General features: G+C 45.6%; 1 protein-coding gene across 3 annotated transcripts in view; it reads right to left on the reverse strand.

Moving 5' to 3' along the window:
• The window catches only part of ITGA2B (integrin subunit alpha 2b), an 85207-nt gene extending 75284 nt beyond the window's left edge, over nucleotides 1-9923 (reverse strand). The window contains exons 1-3 of one of the 3 annotated variants that reach the window (XM_056548853.1): nucleotides 9901-9923; nucleotides 9609-9768; nucleotides 4661-4791 (exon numbers count right to left, since the gene is read on the reverse strand). In XM_056548853.1, the coding sequence (XP_056404828.1) occupies nucleotides 4661-4791; nucleotides 9609-9748 (271 nt within the window). In that variant the 5' untranslated portion in view covers nucleotides 9749-9768; nucleotides 9901-9923. The other 2 variants (XM_056548850.1, XM_056548851.1) reach the window with 2 other exon arrangements.
• Nucleotides 9924-26327: the final 16404 nt, after the last annotated feature.

The following is a 26327-nucleotide window of genomic DNA, read 5'->3' on the forward strand; positions in this document are numbered from 1 at the left end:
AGTGACACAGCTGTTTACAATGACAATTTAGGCATAGCTTTTAAAGGGATTATCTACCATAAGGTGATTTTAGTACATACCTGGCAGATAGTAATGGACATGCTTAGGAAGGATCTGCCCTTGTCTTGGGGATAAATGGCTATATTGTGAGATTACCATAACACTGAGGATAGCTTTTGCGAACTTGTATTTGCTGTTTGACTTTTCTTTTTTTTGACTACAAATCCCACAATTCCATTTTCCTCCCTCCCACACATCAGCCATCCCACCCATTGAAACAAAAGACCTGTGGTTTTCAATCAGGGTGCCTACAGCTGTTGCATTAGTTGCAGATTGATCTCTCTCCCACCAAGCGATCGCTCCACCCATTGAAGCAGACAGGCTCCCTGTCATCAGCTGACCAGTGAGTCAGGTCTCGGCCGCATTGCAAGCTGGGAAAAATCTGAGACAACAGTAATTTTGTATGCTGTTAAAAATAAATATTGGGGTGAAAATCACAGAAGAATTGTGAGAAAACCGTCACACACAGGTACAGGCACTATTTTATGAACTACACTAACTTTACAGCCCCTGTAGCATAGTCAAATAAAAAAAAATCCTGGAATACCCCTTTAATCAGTAGCCAGCAACAGTCGGATAGGCGTAGCTATGCCCTGTGGCCCCACACCTATCCCCTATATGTCAGCACTGGGACCGCTGTGTGATTGACATACAGGTCCCAGTGCATCCACATCTGATCATTCTTACATGCAGGCGGCGAGTTTTCAGAGCGAGCGCTCACTCCCGATGGCCCCAGTGTAATTGGGTAATGCTGGAGGCAGAGGGTGAGCAAGCTCTCCGCCTCTAGTTATCACAGCGCTTCACACTGGTCTTTTATTCTAAAGTTGTGTGTGTGCAGAAGGAGCTCTGAAAACTTGCCACCCGCACGTAGGAATGATCGGGTGGGCATGCGCTGGTGCCTGTGTGTCAATCACACAGCAGTCCCAGTGGTGACATACAGGGGATAGGCATTGTGTCTGTGGGGCATAGTCACGTTTTGTCTGACTGTTGCTGACTACTGAATAAAGCATTTTTTAGCCTGATCAATGCTGCAAAAAAGCCGCAAAAGCTATGCCTCAATTGTCATTGTAAACAGCTGTGTCACTCTGGGAATAGTTTATGGGGACAATTTCATGACATTTGCGCTTTCAAGATACATTGGCTGGATGCTGGATTGCTTTACAATCAAGTATTTAAGAAGTACCTAAGTCTGTCTGGTTTTGTGCGTGCGTTGATTATTTTTGGAAGTGGTGTGGTCTTACATATGGATTATGGGAGACATTTATCAATGTTGGTGTAAGGTAGTAAAGATTTTACCCCTGTTTGGACAGTTGCTCAAAATGTACCAAAAAGGTACTCCGGACTTGATAAACTTTGTGCAATTCTAGAAACCAGTAGGCTGCAGAGATTTGTTTAAGCTTGGTGCTCTAGTATAGATACTTTTGTGTGTCCTATTAGGTGGTATAGGTTTGCGCAAAAAAAAAACACTTCTTAATTTAATTTGCGCAAATAATAAATACATCTCCACTATAAAAAGTGGGGTACGGTGCACCAAATAATGTTCTACCGAAAATTGCACAAACAAATTGCTCAGAAAAAATGCCATTGCGCAAAACTTGCAGGGACATTTAGAACACTGAAATGGTGTAAAGCATGTCAAGTGTAGTAACACAACCGCATTCACAATCATTAGTTGCAAAGTTACTCTTGCAGCCAAAGTCGCCACCTAGCACTAGCCTTATCCTCCTATAGAACCACCTTGGACATGCAGGGCCTATTGTACAAGGTGCTACTGTGTGCATAAGGCTCATAGTTTAACACAACAGTCTGAAAGGTGCTTTTAAATTGAGGTTCGAATTTTGTTGTCATTGGGTGTTCTGGATCTATGAGGGAATGGATATTAAAAGGCTTCCAAATAGCAATGATGCAGTTAAAGTGTGAAACAACAGGATTGGACAGAATGAAATGTGGACCATCCCAATTACCATTTAATGTTGACAGATCCCATTAAAAATCAAAGCTTTCATAGGAATATCTCACAACATAGTCCAATAGGTCCCTCCTCCATATTAGGAACACACAATGCTAAGTGCGATACTAAGTGCTGATGATGGCTGCTGTCAGAACTAGAGCTAGGAGCGGTAAGTGCCTATACAGTGATCCATCAACTTACAATGGTCTCAACATACAATAGTTTCAACAAACACTGCTCAAAAAAATAAAGGGAACACTTAAACAACACAATGTAACTCCAAGTCAATGACACTTCTGTGAAATCACACTGTCCACTCAGGAAGAACACTGATTGACAATCAATTTCACATGCTGTTGTGCAAATGGAACAGACAACTGGTGGAAATTATAGGCAATTAGCAAGTAACCCCCCAATAAAGGAGTGGTTCTGCAGGTGGTGACCACAGACCACTTCTCAGTTCCTATGCTTCCAGGATGATGTTTTGGTCACTTTTGCTGCAGTGCTTTCACTCTAGTGGTAGCATGAGACGGAGTCTACAACCCACACAAGTGGCTCAGGTAGTGCAGCTCATCCAGGATGGCACATCAATGCGAGCTGTGGCAAGAAGGTTTGCTGTGTCTGTCAGCGTAGTGTCCAGAGCATGGAGGCGCTACCAGGAGACAGGCCAGTACATCAGGAGACGTGGAAGAGGCCAAAGGAGGGTAACAACCCAGCAGCAGGACCGCTATCTCCGCCTTTGTGCAAGGAGGAGCAGGAGGAGCACTGCCAGAGCCCTGCAAAATGACCTCCAGCAGGCCACAAATGTGCATGGGTCCACTCAAATGGTCAGAAACAGAATCCATGAGGGTGGTATGAGGGCCCGACATCCACAAGTGGGGGTTGTGCTTACAGCCCAACACTGTGCAGGGCGCTTGGTATTTGCCAGAGAACACCAAGATTGGCAAATTCACCAATGGCGCCCTGTGCTCTTCACAAATGAAAGCAGGTTCACACTGAGCACATGTGACAGACATGACAGAACATTCTGCTGCCTGCAACATCCTCCAGCATGACCGGTTTGGCGGTGGGTCAGTAATGGTATGGAGTAGCCTGACTGCCATGAGGTACCGAGATGAGATCCTGAGACCCCTTGTGAGACCATATGCTGGTGCGGTTGGCCCTGGGTTCCTCCTAATACAAGACAATGCTAGACCTCATGTGGATGGAGTGTGTCAGCAGTTCCTGCAAGAGGAAGGCATTGATGCTATGGACTGGCCGCCCGTTCTCCAGACCTGAATCCGATTGAGCACATCTGGGACATCATGTCTTGCTCCATCCACCAACACCACGTTGCACCACAGACTGTCCAGGAGTTGGCGGATGCTTTATTCCAGGTCTGGGAGGACATCCCTCAGGAGACCATCCACCACCTCATCAGGATCATGCCCAGGCATTGTAGGGAGGTCATACAGGCACGTGGAGGCCACACACACTACTGAGCCTCATTGTGACTTGTTTTAAGGACATTACATAAAGTTTGATCAGCCTGTAGTGTGGTTTTCCACTTTGATTCTGAGTGTGACTCCATATCCAGACCTCCATGGGTTGATAAATTTGATTTCCATTGATAATTTTTGTGTGATTTTGTTGTCAGCACATTCAACTAAGTAAAGACGAAAGTATTTCATACTATTAGTTCATTCATTCAGATCTAGAATGTGTTATCTTAGTGTTCCCTTTATTTTTATTTTTTGAGCAGTGTAAAATGGTATTTTCTGGCTCATTGTAACTTGAAACCAGACTCAACATACAATGCTCTGGACAGTCCAGATCTGCGAAACATAGCAGTGGCTGGAAGATCTGACCAATCAGAATGGGCATTCACTGGTAAAACACCTGTATTACTGAAGTGCATGTACTGACTGGTGTCTGGTAGCGCCCCCTACAGTACAGGGAGGTATTACATGTTCTGTACTACTCTTTACCTGTGCCACGGTTAGCTGCTCCTTTGGACACCAGGTGAGGGCAGCACCATTTTACTTTTTTAGGACACTGTGTACTGTACAGGACCCTGAAGAAGCTCCTGTCCTCTACATAGACAGTGATTTACAGCTCCCAGCAGATCTTTCTTACTTTTATATGTAAGGACTTGCTATATCTATGTTAGTTATCTACTTATTTTTCTTTAATCCTCACTTTTTCCTATTTTTGAATGACATTTTGGTGGCTTTAGAACCAATGACCAGGTTTCCATAGAGTTATGGTCTCAACATACAGTGGTTGTCCTGGAGCCGATTAATATTGTAACTTGAGGGACCACTGTAATCTTTACTATTTTGTCTGATCTAGAGTCTAAATTTCATCTCTGGTCTGGGGCCAAACACTCGTTTGCCAATTTCACACAGATGTACAGTAAATGGCCAGATACCAATTAACATTCATATTATGTTTGACAAAGCCAGAGGAATACCATGTTACTTCAGAGCCCTGCTGCAAATTGTGTGTCAGACACCCTACTCCAACAATCACATCACCTCTGCTACTAATCCTTGTGTAGTAGAGGGTCTGTAGCCAAAAAACAAGAAGGGCCCCTTCCCTACTTTCACCCTTGTCTCCCTCACGTTGCAGATTATAATATACATTACCACCTGCATAATATCACTGCACCTGTTCGGTCAAATGGTATGATAGAGCAACCATTGCTTCCAAACTGCCATGGGCACAGGAAGACGCCACCACCACTAGTGACCCCGGGCTGAGAAGTGTTCAGTTTTGGAGCGCCAACAACAATGCTGAACCTAAAAAGGGACAAAAAGGTTTCCAAAAGTTACATTTGGAAAGTAGTCTTAATACTACACATGTATAAAAATAACAGACTGAATAACTTTGATTAACCCGTATTGGTGTATTCACTCGAAAAGTATCCTGAGCATATTTCATGCGCTGTTTTAGTTTAGTCATTTCGTTTACATCGAAAGTTACAGCATAAAAACTGCAGCCTTAACTCCTGGGCATCAAATATGCTCAGAATACTGTGTCAATACACCCTTAGGGTAGGGTAACACGAACCACATCCGCAGCATTTTTCAAGCTGCAGATGCGCTGACGGCCTGTTGCCGCTGGGTAGCTCTGTGTGTTTGCTCATATCAGTGATTCTGCCTCTAAGGGCAGATACACAGAAATACCCAGTCCCTCCTTAAGGCTTGAACTCCACTGATGTTTTTTTTTGCAAAAACGCCATTAAAAACACCAATTTTCCCGCACTGCGTTTTTTCAGTGAAAAAAATGCCACGGCCAGATGTTAGCTGCAAGTCAATAGTAAACTGCAAAATACCAGATTCACTTGGCGTTTTTTTAATCCTTTTGTCGTCTTTCAGCAATTTCGGGCTCAGAGGCTGGATTTTCAAAACGCCCAACAGAACCTAGTTTGACGTTTTTTGCCCTGAAATCGTGCCGTTTTCCTCACATAGAAGTCTATGGGAGAGCTAAAACGCCAAGAAAAACACCATGTTGGTTTTAAATTTTGCGTTTTTGCAGGAGGTTTTTATTCTTTTTTGGAGTTTTGGCGATCCAAAAAAATGACAGAGATACCTTTTTTATTAAAATTTCGTAGGGTACCCTAAAAAAATAATAAAAATGATATAGTAGTGATGGAAAAAATTGTATCTAACGAAATTTATCTTTTTTATTACGAAATGTTTATTAATTTTTAAACAGGGATCAATTTATGTGTGCGGGTAAAGCACTAAAAATGTAGCTGACAATAATAAAAATGTATTGTGTGTGTGTTTTTCACTTTTTGTTTTACATTTTTTAGGTTGTACTACTACTCCCAGCATGGAACACACTGCTCCATGATGGGAGTAGTAGTACCTGTACTAATAGACAGATCGCCTGTTGTGATCCTCCTGTATTATGTATAGATGCGGCCGGCCGCTCTTCTATGGTCCCCTGCACTGACGTATATATACACATATTCATTTCCCGCAGAGAGCTGTGATTGGCCAGATGGTTCCTGCCTATCACAGCTCTAGGAATATGTGTATATATACGGCAGTGCAGGGGACCCTAGAAGAGCGGCCGCTACATCGATACATTATACAGGAGGATCGCAGCGAGTGTCAGTAGTGCTACCCGCTGTGATCTTTCATTAATTACAAGTACTACTTGTAATACTTACTTACACCGTTGGACAGTGTAGGTTAACCCTTTGGGCGGTATACACGATATACAGCTATCTATAGAAAGCTGTATATAGTGTATACAGAAGACTAAGTCCGCTTACTTCCCTCGAGTCCAAGGCAGGTCCATGTAGCTCCGCCCCCTAGTGACATCATCAGGAGCTACAGAAGGGAACCAGGCTAGTAAATCTGAAGCTCTGTTCACATTGTCCGTTTTGTATAATGTGAACAGACCCTTCTGGCAGTGTCTACCCAGACAGGGAGACTCCAGCTGTTGCTAAACTACAACTCCCAGCATGCCCAGACAGCCAAAGGCTGTCTGGGCATGCTGGGAGTTGTAGTTTTGCACCAATTGGTGGCTCCCTGTTTGGGTAGACATTGCATCATGGGTGCTCTCCCCAGTGGACAGCGCCAAAAATGTCATAACCAATTTTTTGTGTTTTTTTTCCTTCTCGTTTCAGATTCGTGTACGCAGCGGATTACGGCGGATTCGATGGATTACAGCGGATTAATTTTTTTTTCTTTTACTAAAATGGTTAACGAGGGCTGTGGGGGAGTGTTTTTTAAAATAAAATAATTTTTCCAATGTGTTTTTTTTTTATTGAATTTTCAGGCTTTGTAGTGGAAGCTGATCTTTTTGACGGAATCCATTACTAAGCCAGGGCTTAGTGCTAGCCCCAAAAACAGCTAGCACTAACCCCCAATTATTATCCCGGTACCCACCGCCACAGGGGTGCCGGGAAGAGCCGGTACCAACAGGCCCGGAGCGCCAAAAATGGCGCTCCTGGGCCTAGGCGGTAACAGGCTGGCGTTATTTAGGCTGGGGAGGGCCAGTAACAATGGTCCTCGCCCACCCTGGTAACGTCAGGCTGTTGCTGTTTGGTTGGTATTGTGCCGAGAATGAAAATACGGGGAACCCTATATGCTTTTTTTTTTTATTTAAATAAATAGATAATTATAAAAACGCATAGGTTTCCCCGTATTTTCATTCTCAGCACAATACCAACCAAACAGCAACAGCCTGACGTTACCAGGGTGGGCGAGGACCATTGTTACTGGCCCTCCCCAGCGTAAATAACGCCAGCCTGTTACCGCCTAGGCCCAGGAGTGCCATTTTTGACGCTCCGGGCCTGTTGGTAGCGGCTCTTCCCGGCACCCATGTGGCGGTGGGTACCGGGGTAATAATTGGGGGCTAGCACTAAGCCCTGGCTTAGTAATGGATTCCGTCAAAAAGACTGGCTTCCACTACTAAGCCTGAAAGTTCAATTAAAAAAAAACACAACACATTGGAAAAATTATTTTATTTAAAAAAAAAAAACACTCCCCCAGAGCCCTCGTTAACCATTTCATTAAAAGAAAATAAATTAATCCACCGTAATCCATCTAATCCGCAGTAATCCATTGAATCCGCCGTAATCCTCTGCATACACGAATCTGAAACGAGAAGAAAAAAACACAAAAAATTGGTTATGACATTTTTGGTGCTGTCTGCTGGGGAGAGCACCCATGATGCAATGTCTACCCAAACAGGGAGCCACCAATTGGTGCAAAACTACAACTCCCAGCATGCCCAGACAGCCTTTGGCTGTCTGGGCTGGGAGTTGTAGTTTAGCAACAGCTGGAGTCTCCCTGTCTGGGTAGACACTGCCAGAAGGGTCTGTTCACATTATACAAAACGGACAATGTGAACAGAGCTTCAGATTTACTAGCCTGGTTCCCTTCTGTAGCTCCATCCCCTAATTACGTCATCACTAGGGGCGGAGCTACACGGACCTGCCAGGAACTTGAGGGAAGTAAGCGGACTTTGTCTTCTGTATACACTATATACAGCTATCTATAGATACACTGTATACTGCCCAAACGGCTATAGGAGCAGGGAGTCCTGTCAGTCTGGTGACAGGATTCTTGGCTCCTGTATAGTATACATGGGTACACTATGCACCCCTGTATACTATACTGCCGGGGAGATGAGTAGTCATGCTGTACATCCCTCCTCATCTCCTTACACTCTGTGGACCGGGCGCTCAGAATCCGACCCACAGAGTGGTACCTGAAGACAGTGAGAAAACTGCCACACGGGACAAAACTGGCTATTTCCACACACCAGGGAAAACACCAGGAAAACTGCCAACATGCAAGGAAAATTTGTGGCAGTTTTCCTGGCAGTTTTTCCTGGCGTTTTTGCTGGTGGGAAAAAATCTCAGTAGAGTCCTAGCCTAAAGCTCGCTCTTGTGACTGCTGTCGACGCATCCGCAGTGTGAAATACGCTGTGAATGCGCTTCTTGTGACCCTACCCTTATGAGGTTTTTAGACAAAAAAATGGCAGCATGCCAGGGATGTACAATAATAAAATACACTATGCTCTTCTTGCCAAGTCTAACACCGGCACTCCGTTTCATTTAGGTACCTCTGTTTAGTTACCCTTATAATGCCCTCTACTGGCTCTCCTGATATCTTTCTGAAGACACTGCAGCTAAATCGATAACATTTTTTCTTTACACTATTATATAACTATATGACTGTACATTACTGGCGGCATATAAAAAATCCACAGGCATACATGTTAGATATATACATAAAGTAATAAGGTGACTAGACATCCCTGAAGAACTTTATAAAGCTCAGGGCAGCCACAAGATAATTTCATAGGAAGCAGATTATTAGCGAGCGGGAGGAAATCTACACAAATACCAGGATGACATACAAACTCATGTCCTGAATGTAAGTAATGTAATACCGTTATATACCGCGGAACCGCCAAAAGTTACAAAAATACCGTGATACACACATTTGGTCATACCGCCGAGCCCTAGTCTTAAGTATGCCAACCAAGAGGTGGGATAAAATAAAATAAAAAAAATGCCTCTTACGATGAATGAAATGTAACATGCATAAACCATTGTGATGAACTTGGAACAACTAATTTGATTTTAAGCTGCCTTTATTTAAGACAATATTAACAACTCTGTGTTGTTGCAAAAGCAGGATCTGAAAATGACACCAAGCTTTTCTTTGGTGTACTTCAAATCTATCTGCCATACCTTGTTCTTCAGGCTTTGGGCTAGGATAGGAATAACACAACATTTAACTTTAGCCTTTCTAACCTCTGACAGAGTCAGACCACTTTTCATAAAATAGTACAAATTATAAACTGGCTTTCTAAAGATTTTATCAATAATGGTACTCATCACTGCTGAGAGAAGCAGAATCCTCTGAGCACCAATAGTAAGTTTAAGTAAAGCAGCAGAGATCCTTCTCCAAATATTCTGGCACATCCACATGACTTCTCTAACATTACTAATCCCTAAGATTACTTTATCAAACATTAAGAAACAGGGAAACATTGGGAAAAACACATCTCTCACACAGAAGTTGGATTCCACCACAGAGGAAAGGTGTCCATCCAGGTCCAAAATATTTTAAAGTCTACCTACCCCTTGTCTTTAGGTTCATAGATGTCAATGGAAAATCCAAAGTAACTGCCTTTGGGTCCAGAGAAATTTTTTGGATTCTGGGTCTCCAGATTTAAAGCACACGTATGCAAGAAGAGAAGAGGCAGTAGGCGCAACAACATCTTGGCAATACCACATCAATCTGCAAAAAACAAAAGTCTACTATCGACTTAAATCTGACAATCATCATCGTGTTCTGACCTACAATATTAAAAGACACATACTTATATCAGTGTTAGAGTACTCCAACATCCACGCTCCACTCTGTACCTACCTCCAGCCCTCTACTCATCTACCGACATCTGTCACATGCGTTTGCTGGTAAATTAAACTTCTGTATTATGCGTCTTATCTTGCTGTCAAGCTTTCATGTTTCACCACTACTTCCTGCACCAGGAAGATCACACCCTGTTTGTCCACAACTTGTAGACCTTTGAATTGTAGCCACTATTTCTTAGTAACTCCAAACATGGTCTGGACATGTAGGTCATGTTTGGATTCCATGGTGGAGAGCTTTTTCCATGGAAAGTAGAAGAAGGGAAAAAAGAAAAGAAAAAACGGGGTGCTCTCTAGTGTGGTATTGTTATATACAAGAAGTAGGGTAGGAAAGGGGGAGACCCACCACCTCACCTAATGTGTCGTACCGACCTGCTGAATTGATGCAACAGTGCTAGTCCAACACTAGTGGAGGTTATGGGTGGAGGTCGGAGAATGCAGTATGCAGCTCTATCTCCCCTATCCGTATCCTCTGGAATACGGATTAATGGAAGGAGAATTGATAGATAAAAATGGGGAATTGTGTAGAGCGCTTCTGCTGGCAGGGAACGGACTCAAGACGCCACGGTTAACACAAGACAATTTATTGATATTTTTTCGAACAACGCGTTTCAGAGCTCACATGTGCCTTCATCAGGTCCCCAAACATATACTGAAATAATGATAATGATGAAATGAGTTATCATAAATGTCAGAATTAGTACGAGTTAAAATATTTTAAAAAATAAAAAATATATATGTAATAAATGATACGTAATAATATCATGTGAAATGTTAAAAAGGACTTTTGCATGATCTATAAAACATAGGCAGAGGGTGTGGTGGGGACCAAGGCATCACACAACTATCACGAGTCTATTCATATTCAGAAGTGTAGCTCATGATAGACTGATGCTGGTGGGCATCAAAATAATCAAAGTGCATAGGCAAAGTCTTTATATTAATAAAGGCATAGGGACAAAAGCAATGGGGCAGATGGAAGGTACACATAAAAGGAAGTTCACATTGGTTATTAGCAGATGTCCACAAAAAGATGCTGGCAGTATCTAAAAACTAAAAGTTATCTGTAAGGCTAGGTTCAGACTAAGGAATTTCCGCCTGCAATTCCTATTTAAAATTGCAGGTGGAAATTCTGCTTGCTAAAATGTATAGTATAGTGAATGGGTTTCCGTTCACAAATTCGCACTTCGGAATTTGTGAATGGAAAATCCGATTGGAAATTTCAGCCTGAAGAAAGGCGTTGCTTTCTTCAGGCGGAAATCCGTGCGGAACCCATTGCAGTCTATTGGACACGGCAGTGTCCGCGCGGTCCTAGCGCCGACTGATTCAGTCAGCGCTGGCCGCACTCGGAATCTCCAGGCACAAATTTTCTGCCCGGAGATTCCGTAGTCTGAACCTAGCCTAAGAGTTGAGAGTTGGGCCTGTTCCATGGAAAGGGATCCCCACCAGAGAAAATGCATTTACCAACTTTTTGTGTCCCACTAGGTTAATTGACCTTGGGCCTTTTAAGAGATTGTCCATTTCTCTTACAATTGAAAATTAGTTTGGTACATAAAATTCTGCCTATTACATACTGGTGAAACAATGGGAGTATACAGTCTCCTATGAAAAGATTCGTGCTGAAATTCCTCAGTGTGAACAGATCCTAATATGTTTTCAATGGATCCTTAACAAAAGTAAGGACTATACACAGCAGAGATTCCCCTATAAATATATAAAAACATTAAAAGGAGCAAGGTTTTTAAGTGGTTAATTTACGTTTCTTCTTGGATCAGAATCTGCTCATCACAAAACCAACATGAAACATGTATTCTATGTTTAAACACTCTCCCCTTTTTATAGTTTTCCCAGGATTCTAGGTCTAGGTTCCAATTTTTTGGCCTTAGAGTGATCATTGTTTTAAGAGAATGGGATTTTGAATTTGTCTCAGGAAAAAGGCCAGTGTATAAGTGTAAACTCAATGCATTGCCCTGGACCTGGTATTTTCCATTCTGGTCATGCCTTATTCCTTCCATAACCACAGAAGCATTCTTCCTGTAGTTGGAACAGGAAAGATCCGTCTTTATCACTTGGGGCCAGTGCTCTATGTAACAAGCTGGGCAATAGATTACTAAGGTTAATAATAGCTTTGTATACAAAGTAGCCAGCGATAGGGAACGCACGCTAGATAGGAAAACCTGACAGTTAAAGCTAATATATAGACAACATTCTATTTTGGAGATGTAGGGCTTGACTATAGTGGAGCTAGTCATCGCTCTTACACATAATGTATATTCTGGATATATATTTTGTACTACATTATCTCCATTTAAAGTATATTTTCACAAGGGTAAGTCAATTTGAAATACAGTTGCCTATGACTTCTTTTATGACTCTACATATGGCAAAATAACCCATGGGGATTGACTTTTCTTTAGACACAAGAGGCCCTAACTGTAAGAACAAAAGGAGAGTTTATACGTAACAATCTACGGGTCCAAGTATAGGTGGGATGTAGCTCAATTTTTTCCTAACCTGTGGCTTCTACAACCCCCCTTCATGCCCTGAGAGTAGCTTTGGTAGCTCAGCAAAAGCTAGAGAGCCATAGGTTTGGGAATACTACATTGTGTTATAAAGCCCACAAGGTAGAGAAACCTGTTTGTGTCCAAGGCAAATAAATCTGCAGCTCCCATCCCAGTGACCTCAAAAGATCCACCAATGCAGGGGCAACAGTTGCACTCTGGGCTTTTTCTTCGTGTCCTGGCCTTGCCTAAATTTTCTACATTTTTGAACTGTCTGTAATAGGGTGCAACAAATGCAAGAAGTCAGGACCGGACTGGGGATAAGAACCAGCCCTGGAAAATATTGTATACCAGCCCTACAGCACTGTGCAAGCCAATGGCCGCCAAGCAGAGGCGCATCACTTTACATGGATATATCTTACCAATATACCAAACTACCAATTAGTTTGGTAGTTTGTCCCCATATTAGCTAAGCAGGAACATAGTAGATAGTCCCTCACACTAGGTGTAGGCAGCAGAGTTCCCCCACATATGGTGTAGGCACAAGAGTTCCCCCACATTAGCTGTAGGCCACATCAGCGTTCCCCCACATTAGTTGAAGGCTGCAGAGTCCTCCCACAGTAGGTGTAGGCTGCAGAGTTCCCCCGAATTAGGTGTAGGCTGCAGAGTCCTCCCACAATAGGTTTAGGCATCAGAAGGCTCCCACATTAGGTGTAGGCTGCAGAATTTCCCTACAGTGGGTGTAAGCAGCAGAGTCCCCCCACAGTAGGTGTAGGCAGCAGAGTCCCCCCACAGTAGGTGTAGGCAGCAGAGACCCTCCACAGTAGGTGTAGGCAGCAGAGTTCCCCCACAGTGGCGTAGCTATAGAGGTCACAGGGGTCGCAATCGCGACCGGGTCCCTTAGCTTGGGGGGCCCGCAGGGCCCCCCATGTCACTACACTGTGCAGCTGCAGCAACAGGTCCATCACTCGGGCCCGAGACCGTCGCTGCCAGCAATCTTTATTTTTTTTTTTTCAATTACCTGAGCGCCGGCCCTTTAATGGTGATGAGGAGACTGGGGATGGGGTGCAGGGTGGGCCTGGGTGGTGGTGTATGAGGTGATGAGGAGACTGAGGATGGGGTACGGGGGGGGGGGGGCTGGGTGGTGGTGTATGAGGTGATGAGGAGACTGAGGATGGGGTGCAGGGTGGGCCTGGGTGGTGGTGTATGAGGTGATGAGGAGACTGAGGATGGGGTACGGGGGGGCTGGGTGGTGGTGTATCAGGTAATGAGGAGACTGAGGATGGGGTACGGGGGGGGCTGGGTGGTGGTGTATGAGGTGATGAGGAGACTGAGGATGGGGTACGGGGGGGGGGGCTGGGTGGTGGTGCATGAGGTGATGAGGAGACTGAGGATGGGGTGCAGGGTGGGCCTGGGTGGTGGTGTATGAGGTGATGAGGAGACTGAGGATGGGGTACGGGGGGGCTGGGTGGTGGTGTATGAGGTAATGAGGAGACTGAGGATGGGGTACGGGGGGGGCTGGGTGGTGGTGTATGAGGTGATGAGGAGACTGAGGATGGGGTACGGGGGGGCTGGGTGGTGGTGTATGAGGTGATGAGGAGACTGAGCATGGGGTACGGGGGGCTGGGTGGTGGTGTATGAGGTGATGAGGAGACTGAGGATGGGGTACAGGGGGGCTGGGTGGTGGTATATGAGGAGACTGATGATGGGGTGGTGGTGTATGAGGAGACTGAGGATGGGGTACGGGGGAGGCTGGGTGGTGGTGTATGAGGTGATGATGAGACTGAGGATGGGGGTGGGCTGGGTGGTGGTGTATGAGGAGACTGAGGATGGGGTATGGGGGGGCTGGGTGGTGGTGTATGAAGTGATGAGGAGACTGAGGATGGGGTACTGGGGTGGGCTGGGTGGTGGTGTATGAGGAGACTGAGGATGGTGTATGGGGGTGGGCTGGGTGGTGGTGTATGAGGAGACTGAGGATGGGGTATGGGGGGGCTGGGTGGTGGTGTATGAGGTGATGAGGAGACTGAGAATGGGGTACGGGGTGGGCTGGGTGGTGGTGTATGAGGTGATGAGGAGACTGAGGATGGGGTACGGGGGGGGCTGGGTGGTGGTGTATGAGGTGATGTGGAGACTGAGGATGGGGTACGGGGGGGCTGGGTGGCGGTGTATGAGGTGATGAGAAGGAGACTGAGGATGGGGTATGGGGGGGAATGGGTGGTGGTGTATGAGGTGATGAGAAGGAGACTGAGGATGGTGTGCCAGGGGGGTCTTGGGATGCGGTGTATGCGGTAATGACTTAGGTTAAGACTTAGGGGGCTGAAAAGCCTGGAGGAGGACAGTGCAAGGGTGGGATTCAGCTGGACTAAGAAGAAACACTGTGTGACAGTATTATTATGGGAACAGTGGGTGGCAGTATTATATTCAGGGGGTACAGTGTGTAGCAATAATATATTTAGAGGGTACAGTGGGTGGCAGTATTATATTCAGGGGGTACAGTGGTTGGTAGTATTATATTCAGGGGACCCAGTATTTGGCAGGGTTATAATGATTAATGTCTTTATATAGAGGATGAGGATCTGCTGACAAGCTGAGGAATCAATGATGTCCGGGAGTCAGACTCTGCAGAGAAGATGAAGCTGGAAGAAGACCTGGTGCCCGGACAAGAATGGGAGGATCTCCAGACACGATGGGAGTTGTAGCTTTATAACAGCTGGAGAGCCACTTGAACCAAGGTGATTGGTGGGGGTCTAAGCAGTCCGACCCCCACCATAAAAATGGGCTGCTTATTTTAAAATGCCTGGGCTTATTTTTGGCCCCAGTATGGCCCTGCCTGTCATTCATTATTATATTTCTGCGGTCGAGGCTGGGTAAGGAGTTCCTCAGGGATTGGGGAAGCGGCTCGTCGAGGGGTAGGGGGGCCCAGGACAATTTTTCGCATTGGGGCCCTGTGATTTCCAGCTATGCCCCTGTTCCCCCACATTAGGTTTAGGCATCAGAAGTCTCCCACATTAGGTGTAGGCTGCAGAATTTCCCTACAGTGGGTGTAGGCAGCAGAGTCCCCCCACATTAGGTGTAGGAGTCCCCCTCCCCAGGATGGAAAAAAAATGTGCTCACCTGATATTCCACGCAGCAATCAGAGATCTCCTCCGGAGCGCATCTTCCATCCTCCACAGTGCAGGCACCGATAAGTGATGTCATTAGCGTCTGCACTGTGTGGGGTCGGAGGTCACGACTCCTCTCTGTGTTGGCCACAGATGTGGCTCACACAGAGAGGAGGCTGTATCTGCCTGGAGATCCGGGATGCGTGTCCTGGATCTTCAGTAGTAGCAGTGGCGATGGGCCCTCTACCCGGCTGGGCCATGTCCGAACAGACCAGCCAATCATTCCGCCCCTGGTGCATATAAGGTCCTGATACCAGTGTCAGGACCTTGTATGCTGGAGTGAGGCAGGCAGCAGCCGGCAGCCTACTGGGAATTTTCCAGTTATCCCAGTAGGCCAGTCAGGCCCTGCAGGAAGTACAAAAATCTATCGTTCGTGCAGCCCTGGCTTCTGATACAGAGTCATAGAAAGCTCAGAAAACAAGCGCCAATCTAGAAGATCGTTGCTCATATCTGGCAGTAGTCAGGCAGTGTAATACAACCTGTAATGATAAGTGCATCTGTGTGTGCATACACTTCCCATCAGGACCCTCCCTGCAGTGCATTCAGATTTGTTTAGTAGATTAGAGCTCTGTTGGGTAGATGTCCAGTTTACCACAGATGGCTCTATGAGGGGGTCCAAACCAATGAAGACAAAGCCTTTATTCAAGCAAGGGGGTCCAATATATGTAGAGGAAGGTGCCGGGGAGGTGATGAAAGGCATGGGCTAAGCAGGAAAGGGTGGGAGAAAGCTTAAGATCTTAGGAGTTCTGTGCAGGGACACAAGGCGGTGTTTACATTTAATTTGTTGTGCATGTAGGTGTGTTGACTCGCGGTGTATAGCGGAACCATGGGGTGTAGCAGTGTAGGTGGTGGGGCCAGATGGTATTAACCCCTGGGGCGAGATGTTGTTACCCCTAGTGTTTGTGACGCCAGACTGTGGTTGTATGGTGTAGGGCACCGCCGACAACCAACCCAGAAACGGAATATATTAAATGAGAGTCCAAAGCAGGTTTTGATGCAACTGGAACTTTACTGAAGAAGGCAGTATAACATTTCTTACAGATAGCCAACTTCCACAGAGGTGACCAGACAGAGGGAACCTCTCAGGCATGCTTGGCCTAGTAGTGATGATAATGATGATGCAGGCCACTGTGCTACTGTTATGACTTTGGTAGGGACAGTAGAGACTTGACTTGTAGACATAGATGAGACTTACAGATTAGATGTGGCTGAAGACTTGTAGGCTTTGGCCTATTTGTACTGGACTGAACTTGTACAGGACTGGTGCTTGCTTTACTGTCCAGGAATCAAGAGAGCAGGAACTAAAGAGACCTAATGTGGAGACTACAGCCCTTTATATATCAGGGGGATGGACTAAAACCCATTGGTAGCTGGTTGCCTGTGGTTACCTGTGCCTCTGGGACTCTGGGTATCAGGTGATCACATATCACATGACCTTAAAAAGGTCCTATACAGTTTAACCCCTTAAGGACTCAGGGTTTTTCCGTTTTTGCACTTTCGTTTTTTCCTCCTTACCTTTTAAAAATCATAACCCTTTCAATTTTCCACCTAAAAATCCATATTATAGCTTATTTTTTGCGTCACCAATTCTACTTTGCAGTGACATCAGTCATTTTACCCAAAAATTCACGACGAAACGGAAAAAAAAAATAATTGTGCGACAAAATCGTAGAAAAAAACGCACTTTTATAACTTTTGGGGGCTTCCGTTTCTACGCAGTGCATATTTCGGTAAAAATGACCCCTTATCATTATTCTGTAGGTCCATACAGTTAAAATGATACCCTACTTATATAGGTTTGATTTTGTCGTACTTCTGGAAAAAATCATAACTACATGCAGGAAAATTTATACATTTAAAAATTTCATCTTCTGACCCCTATAATTTTTTTATTTTTCCACATACAGGGCGGTATGAGGGTTCATTTTTTGCGCCGTGATCTGAAGTTTTTATCGGTACGATTTTTGTTTTGATCGGACTTTTTAATCACTTTTTATTCATTTTTTAATGGTATAAAAAGTGACCAAAATACGCTTTTTTGGATTTTGGAATTTTTTAGCGCGTATGCCATTGACTGTGCGGTTTAATTAACAATATATTTTTATAGTTCGGACATTTACGCACGCGGCAATACCACATATGTTTATTTTTATTTACACTGTTTTATTTTTTTTATGGGAAAAGGGGGGTGATTCAAACTTTTATTAGGCAAGGGGTTAAATGACCTTTATGAACACTTTTTTTTTTTGCAGTGTTATAGGTCCCTATGGGACCTATAACACTGCACACACTGATCTCCTATGCTGATCACTGGCATGTATTAACACGCCTGTGATCAGCGTTATCGGCGCTTGACTGCTCCTGCCTGGATCTCAGGCACGGAGCAGTCATTCGCCGATCGGACACAGAGGAGGCAGGTAAGGGCCCTCCTGGTGTCCTGTCAGCTGTTCGGGACTCCGCGATTTCACCGCGGCGGTCCCAAACAACCCGACTGACTAGCCGGGATACTTTCACTTTCGCTTTAGAAGCGGCGGTCAGCTTTGACCGCCGCGATCGGCGATGTGTGGTATTAGCCGCGGGTCCCGGCCGTTGATGAGCACCGGGACTGACGCGATGTGATGCAGGGTCGCAGTGCAAACCCGCTTCATATCGCGGGAGCCGGCGCAGGACGTAAATATACGTCCTGCGTCGTTAAAGGGTTAAACATCCTAATAACCTTTGCACATACCGTATATACTCGAGTATAAGCCGACCCGAGTATAAGCCGAGACCCCTAATTTCAACCCAAAATCCCAGGAAAAGTTATTGACTCGAGTATAAGCCTAGGGTGGGAAATACCTCATCCCCCCCTGTCATCATCCAGACCCGTCATTAACATCCTCATCATCCCCTTGTCATCATCCCACACATCCCCCCTTCATCATCCCCTTGTCATCATCCCACACATCCCCTTATCCCACACATCCCCCCTTCATCATCCCCTTGTCATCATCCCACACATCCCCCCTTCATCATCCCCTTGTCATCATCCCACACATCCCCTTATCATCCCACACATCCCCCCTTCATCATCCCCTTGTAATCATCCCACACCCCCCCCTTCATCATCCCCACCCCCCTTCATCATCCCCACACCCCCCCCCCCCCCTTCATCATCCTCTTCTCATCATTCGCCCTCAGTGGTCTTCAACCTGCGGACCTCCAGAGGTTTCAAAACTACAACTCCCAGCAAGCCCGGGCAGCCATCGGCTGTCCGGGCTTGCTGGGAGTTGTAGTTTTGAAACCTCCGGAGGTCCGCAGGTTGAAGACCACTGCGGCCTTCAACCTGCGGACCTCCAGAGGTTTCAAAACTACAACTCCCAGCAAGCCCGGGCAGCCATCGGCTGTCCGGGCTTGCTGGGAGTTGTAGTTTTGAAACCTCCGGAGGTCCGCAGGTTGAAGACCACTGCGGCCTTCAACATGCGGACCTCCAGAGGTTTCAAAACTACAACTCCCAGCAAGCCCGGGCAGCCATCGGCTGTCCGGGCTTGCTGGGAGTTGTAGTTTTGAAACCTCCGGAGGTCCGCAGGTTGAAGACCACTGCGGCCTTCAACATCATCCAGCCCCCTCTCACCCCCTTTAGTTCTGAGTACTCACCTCCGCTCGGCGCTGGTCCGGTCCTGCAGGGCTGTCCGGTGAGGAGGTGGTCCGGTGAGGAGGTGGTCCGGTGAGGAGGTGGTCCGGGCTGCTATCTTCACCGGGGGCGCCTCTTCTCCGCGCTTCCGGCCCGGAATAGAGCCGTTGCCTTAACAACGACGTATCTGCGTCGTTGTCAAGGCAACGTGACTATTCTGAGGCCGGGCCCGAAGCGCTTAGAAGAGGCCTCCCCGGTGAAGATAGCAGCCCGGACCACCTCCTCACCGGACCACCTCCTCACCGGACAGCCCTGCAGGACCGGACCAGCGCCGAGCGGAGGTGAGTACTCAGAACTAAAGGGGGTGAGAGGGGGCTGGATGATGTTGAAGGCCGCAGTGGTCTTCAACCTGCGGACCTCCGGAGGTTTCAAAACTACAACTCCCAGCAAGCCCGGACAGCCGATGGCTGCCCGGGCTTGCTGGGAGTTGTAGTTTTGAAACCTCTGGAGGTCCGCAGGTTGAAGACCACTGCGGGTGGGGGAGTTCACTCGAGTATAAGCCGAGGGGGGTGTTTTCAGCACGAAAAATCGTGCTGAAAAACTCGGCCTATACTCGAGTATATACGGTAGTTTATATCCACTGTACAATACTTGCAATAAACATACAGAATTAATGTACAATGGGAATCATAAAAATGACGTAGGGGGTTCCTGCAGGAGAGCCTTGTGGACTTGAGGGACTCTACCTGAGGGGACTTTAGGAACTGCACAGAACCATGTTAAGTACCGGGACACGACAAACCCCCTTACTTAATATAAGTCGCCCTCGACATCTGTCCCCTTAGGGAGAGGAGCGAAATGGCAACTGGGCCGTATGCAGTCCTGAAGTATTACATACAATGTCCAATTCCAGGCTGATGAAACGAATATGGAAACTGATGAACTGGTGATAAGAGTCTCTGTATATAATGTCCATACATGCTCTGTAAATCTGATGAACATGATAACTCTAGACTTGCTTGAGATAAGGATTCATTTTCTTATGAATTTCTATGACTATAACGACATGACTTATATTTATGGCATAACTTTTTTTTTTGTAGATATTACTATGGACTATGCACAACTAGTGACTATGCATATAACAGAGATAGCTGACTATACATTTCTGACAGACTAGAACCTTTTTTGGAAACTGGACTATATCTGACATTCTATTATGACTATAACAGCACACTTTATGAGTACTGCGACATTTGATTAGTACTATGATATATCTGACTATGACTGACATTTGACTGACTATTAGACTTGGTATGCATGGTGACGGCAATGTTTATACATACACTGACATTATACCACTGTTTATTTTTGCTGTTAGACACTGGTTGCAGATTGGGTTGCTGGAGACTTTCTGCCCAATGCCTTGGCTACTAGGGTATATCCTCATTACACACTCACCCCTAGAACACTTTACTCTAGATAACATTTGACATTCTGTTACCTTACTTTTGTACGTGCATTTGGTTAGCTACAGGAATACCTTCTGGCCAGTAAAGTATCCTGGGCACGCAATAACAAGAAGAAATGATATTAGTTACATGACATTTTGGTGACTAACAGTGGTGTGGACTGATATCAGAATGCTACAGTCCCTAATGTATATTTGACTGAAGTTTGTGACTGATGTACATGACTTTTGTGATTTAGGTCAGTCTAAATATCTGGCTGTGTGAGGTGTTAATGTGAAGGTGGTTTTCTCGTCTCTCCCAGTGGGGCTGGGACAACACCCATATGGTATCACTAGAACACCTTTAAACCATCCTGTACACATGTAAAGTAAACCATTTACACTTTATTACATTTTATTAGGCATAACTTTTAATATATGAGGGTTAAGTACAGCTAATATAATAAATGGTCTGGTCATTTTAGGTCCACTTGTTATTCTTGAGTGCAAAAGAGTGCACAAAATACATTACTTTACCCATATGTTCATTAAAGTTCATGTATTGCTCAGTAGGCCCAATACACTATGGAGTCTCTGGTTAGAATCACGGCCATAGCCGGGCACAATACTTACAAAAACGTTGCAGGATAAACTGGCTTGACGAAAGTCTGTCAGGTACTCTTCTTGAAGTTGCTCTATCTGTAGTAAACCTGTAACAATAAGAATGTACCTGACACATTATGGGTGTCAGGTCCGAGCATTCCTAGATGAACAGTTTCCTGGAAAGTGGATTGGTCATCGTGTGCCAGTTGAATGGCCCCCAAGGTCTCCCGATCTGACCCCCTTAGACTTTTATCTTTGGGGTCAGTTGAAGGCAATTGTCTATGCTGTGAAGATACGAGATGTGCAGCACCTGAAAATACGGGTACTGGAAGCCTGTGCTAGCATTTCTCCTGCGGTGTATATAGTAGTATATAGCAGTGTATACGGATACTGGAAGCCTGTGCTAGCATTTCTCCTGCCGTGTATATAGTAGTATATAGCAGTGTATACAGATACTGGAAGCCTGTACTAGCATTTCTCCTGCGGTGTTGCTATCAGTGTGTGAAAAGTGGAAGAAGAGGGTTGCATTGACAATCCAACACAATGGGCAGCACATTGAACACATTTTATAAGTGGTCAGAAACTTTTAAATAACAAATGAAAGAATAAAGTTACGTTAAAACCAGGCACATCATTGTTTTTCTTGTGAAATTCTTCCTATTGAAAAAACAAAAGTTGGGTTCAAAATGGCTGACTTCAAAATGGCCGCCATGGTCACCACCCATCTTGAAAAGTTTCCCCCCTCACATATACTAATGTGCCACAAACAGGAAGTTAATATCACCAACCATTCCCATTTTATTAAGGTGTCTCCATATAAATGGCCCACCCTGTAGAATAGATCCTGTAAAAAATGGCAGTTCATTCTTAAAATAATGTCTGCATGGATAAGCAGTATTAACAATGGCAGTGAAACATGTGTGTCTTTCAATGCTTCGCAGCGCATATGATGCAGTCCTGTGAATATAGAAACCGCTACACAGTACCGCTCACCATTGTACATTGGTACGAGACCTCCCTGGTTCTTGCTTTATATGTCCCCACTCATTAAAAAGTGGGGACATATAAATACCACTCAGAGTCTAGTTCCCCCATGTAATTTTAATATTATATTTGTATATGTGTTCACCTAATAAGTATTTTAAGAGTTCTGAAATAAAAGTTAAATTTTATATTTAGGGGGGATCCAGAGTATTGGGAACTAGTCCCATCTGGGCTTATGCTCAGATGGGAATTTGTGATTAACTTGCTACAAGAGCGGCTGCTAGCAGAATGACCACGAGCAGACCTTTAGATGTCAGAGCGGGGGTTTCTCGCTGGGTCCGTAATATTGATGGTAATGGTGGAGCGGTGCGTGGTAGTAAGTCGGCTGGCTGGCACAGGTGGAAATGTGCAGTTGAATTCCACATTATGGACCTAGCAAGAAACCCCCGCTCTGACATCTAAAGGTCTGCTCGCGGTCATTTTGCTAGCAGCCAGTCTGCTAGGGAGGACTCGTACAAACGTACAAGGGTGAGCAGTACTGTGTACCAGTTTCACAAGACTGCATCATATTGTGGTGAGGGTGTGAGGAGGTTATGGTTATGGATTCTATATCTATATCAACTCAGTAGGGACTCATAGGGTTATAGGTTGAACTTGATGAACACCTTGTGTTTGTGATGCCAGGGTGTGGTTTATCCTCTACACCACCCAAAGGAATACCACTGGATCCTGGGCTAGGCACGGGGCAAATAATAACTCTAACACCAAGTTACAGAACAATGGCAGCTTTACTGATTCAGACAGGTGTAACAGTCTATACAGCTTGGCTAGGCCCAAGGAGGTGACCAGTGACTTGAGAGACCATATGGCTTGCTGGAACTTATGGTGGACTGACTGAAGACAGACTTGACTTGGACTGATTTGCCTGAGACTGACTATGACAGACTTTACCACTTTTGTAGCTTACCAGGCTTTGACTTGGACCTGGGGGGGTAGTAGACTTGTGGATCCGCGGTAGACTTTAGGCCTCTTTAGGACACAAGACACTCTCTCACAGGACTTAACCTCACTGCAACTCAGCACTAAAAACAATGAGGAAGCTCCACCCAGGGCTTATAAGGGGAGACTAGGAGGGGTCCCATAGGTCACCCTGTAGGTCACATGGTCATTGGTACCTTGCCTGGTCACAATGACATGACAACATTACTTAAAGGCATAACACATTTTATGTACAATACACTATATTACAGGCATAGAAGTAAATACACAAGGCACATGTGCAGGGGACACTGGATGGAGTCTGCCGGACTGGCAGCAGCTAGGGTACAGGGGTGCAACTCCTGTATTGGGCAACCACAAACACCCCCTCTTAACAACAGCCGTCCTCGGCGCCCAGTCCTGGAGAGCCGACGACAGAAAGTGGCCACTGGGGCCTGGAGAAACATAACAGTTCCTGGGGCATTTACGAATGTCCTTTCTCAAGGCTGACACAAATAACTGGGAAAAAGTCTATGTGGCATTGATGATAATGTCCATACATGATCCATTTTTGATAAGGGTATTTGAAAACTGGGATTATGACACATGTGGAATTTTTAAGTCTTGCAACTGCATACTTGAACACATATTTAATCTGGATTGGGCTGCCGGAGGCTTTCTACCCAAATGCCTTAGCTGCTGGGGCCCTTCGGCTATAGCTACTTCTCCCCAGAACATTATATAAACAGATATACACTCTCTGATAAGATATAATAATATATGACAGTATTACCTACAGACATGGTAGCTCTGTCACTGTACATGTTTATCTAGGTTTCCAGGAGAACTCACTGGCCAGTAGAGCACCCTGTACAGGATGGACAGGAAAATGGTTAGACATAAGACATTACTGACTATTATGGACTGGGTAGTAACATTGGTTAGCTACAGTCCTAACTAGACATGACATTTGACTAGTTTAGATACACACAATGCTATGTACAACATAGACTTAGCTATACATGAACTAGCATTATCATTATTCATGCTATACTGACTATTATACAAAGGTACTCTCACTCTCTGTACCTGGCTGGTAACTGTCCCTGTGTTGACCTGAGCAGCACCACCTCTGGAGAATCAGGAACCCTCGGAGCTTCTGAAGCTTCAGCTGGCTCTTCTTCAACAAACTCAGGAGCAGGATTGGTTCAGAACTCGCTGGACTCCGGATCGCTGGCATTTGTACTGGAGACATTGAAGATATCGGAGACATTGTTTGTACTCTGGAGACAGGCGTATACATAGGGAAATCCAATGGACGGTGGATCCATTCGCCAGAAACATACTACCTAGCCGGTCTGACATCTAGAGGAGGCAGTGCTGGGAGCACTGGTAAATCTTCCTTAAGGGTACGTTCACACGTACGCAGATTTGATGCGTAGGATTTGATTTGCAGGATTTCCTGCTGCAAATTTCAATGTAAACTAAATGACTGAGCACAGCTTCTAATTAGCAGTTACAAATTCTGCACATCAAATCTGCGCAGGATCCTGTATGTGTGAACGTACCCTAAGACAGATCTTAATGCGATTTCGGTGGACGACTTGTGGCTCATACCAAGACTTCTGAACTTCGTACACATCGGACTTGGGACAGGGTATAGCCGTCACCGTATAGGATTCTGTCTCCCAGATGGAAACTAATTTGTTATTCCTCGAAAATTTCCGTTGCCAGACTTTATCACCCACCTGGAATGGTTTGGCGGAGGCATGGCGGTTGTAGTCTTCTTGTTGTCTTTGTTGGGCCTCGCCCGTTTTCTTACTGACCATCTCCTTGACCTCTTGAATCCTTCTCTGATGGTCAGAAAACCACTCCAGGGACGCTTGTGGAGAATTGTTGATCGGGGCCTGTAACCCAAATGTTCGGTCTTTCGGCAGTTGCCCATGTTGTCCCATCATCAAGAAGAAGGGAGCGTATCCGGTGGAGCAGTGCACTGTATTGTTGTAAATTTCCAACAACTCAGGTAGTAAGCGGGTCTGCTGCTCGCAGCATATGGATGAAGACTTGGTTGATACGTTCACAGTGCCCGTTCCAATGAGGGTGATAGGCGGTGGTCCGGAGCTTCTTGCAGTCATGGAATTGACATAGTTCTTGGAAGAGTTGGGCCTCGAAGGCCGTTCCATGGTCAGTTTGTGCAGTGACAAATATTGCACGCATGAAGAAAAGAGATGAGTACTGGATAGCCACTCTCATAGACCCCCCCCCCCCCTCCTGAGAAGGAGGCTAAATTGGATTTTAAAAGGGAGAAGCTACACAGCCAGCTTGCCACGGCTTTCCAGTACCAAACAAATGCCAAACAGGGGTCCACTCTCCAGTCTCCGCTAAGTCAAATCTCCACTTCCTTAGCCAGCACTACCCCTTCAAGAGGCAGGAGCAGCAGTGGCATAAAATTTGGAGTACATGATGACAAAGTTTTTACATAATGTATTCCACCCTGACATGAATCCTCAAAGGGATTATAAACCATTTCCTGAGCAACCAGGTTGATGCATACCTAAGCTTTGCCGTTTCTCTCACAGACACCATGATCCCCGACCCCATGGACTTCTGGGTCATCAGAAGAGATCATTGGCAAGAACTTGTCCAGTTTACCATAGGTGTTCAGTCTTGTCCACCACCCTTCAGTGTAGCATCAGAGAGAGTGTTCAACATGGCAGGTGTTGTCGTCTCCCCTATGCAAACAAGATTATCAGGAAAAACTCAATGTGGAAAAAGTTATGTTTGTTAAAATGTTTGTTAACCCCTTAAGGACCAAGGACGTACAGGTACGTCCTTGGTCCTGCTCCCATGATATAACGCGGGGCTATACGGTAACCCCGCATGATATCACGGCGGGCCTGGCGTCATAGTGAAGCCGGGAACAGCCGCTAATAGCGCGCAGTGCCGATCGAGGCGCCGCACGCTATTAACCCTTTAGCCGCGCGCTCAGAGCTGAGCCGCGCGGCTAAAAGTGAAAGTAAAAGCTGCCGGTTAACTCAGTGGGCTGTTCGGGATAGCCGCGGCGAAATCGCGGCATCCCGAACAGCTTACAGGACAGCAGGAGGGCCCTTACCTGCCTCCTTGCTGTCCGATCGC

Source organism: Hyla sarda, chromosome 12 (genome assembly GCF_029499605.1).
Source record: "Hyla sarda isolate aHylSar1 chromosome 12, aHylSar1.hap1, whole genome shotgun sequence".
Classification (NCBI taxonomy): Eukaryota; Metazoa; Chordata; class Amphibia; order Anura; family Hylidae; genus Hyla; species Hyla sarda.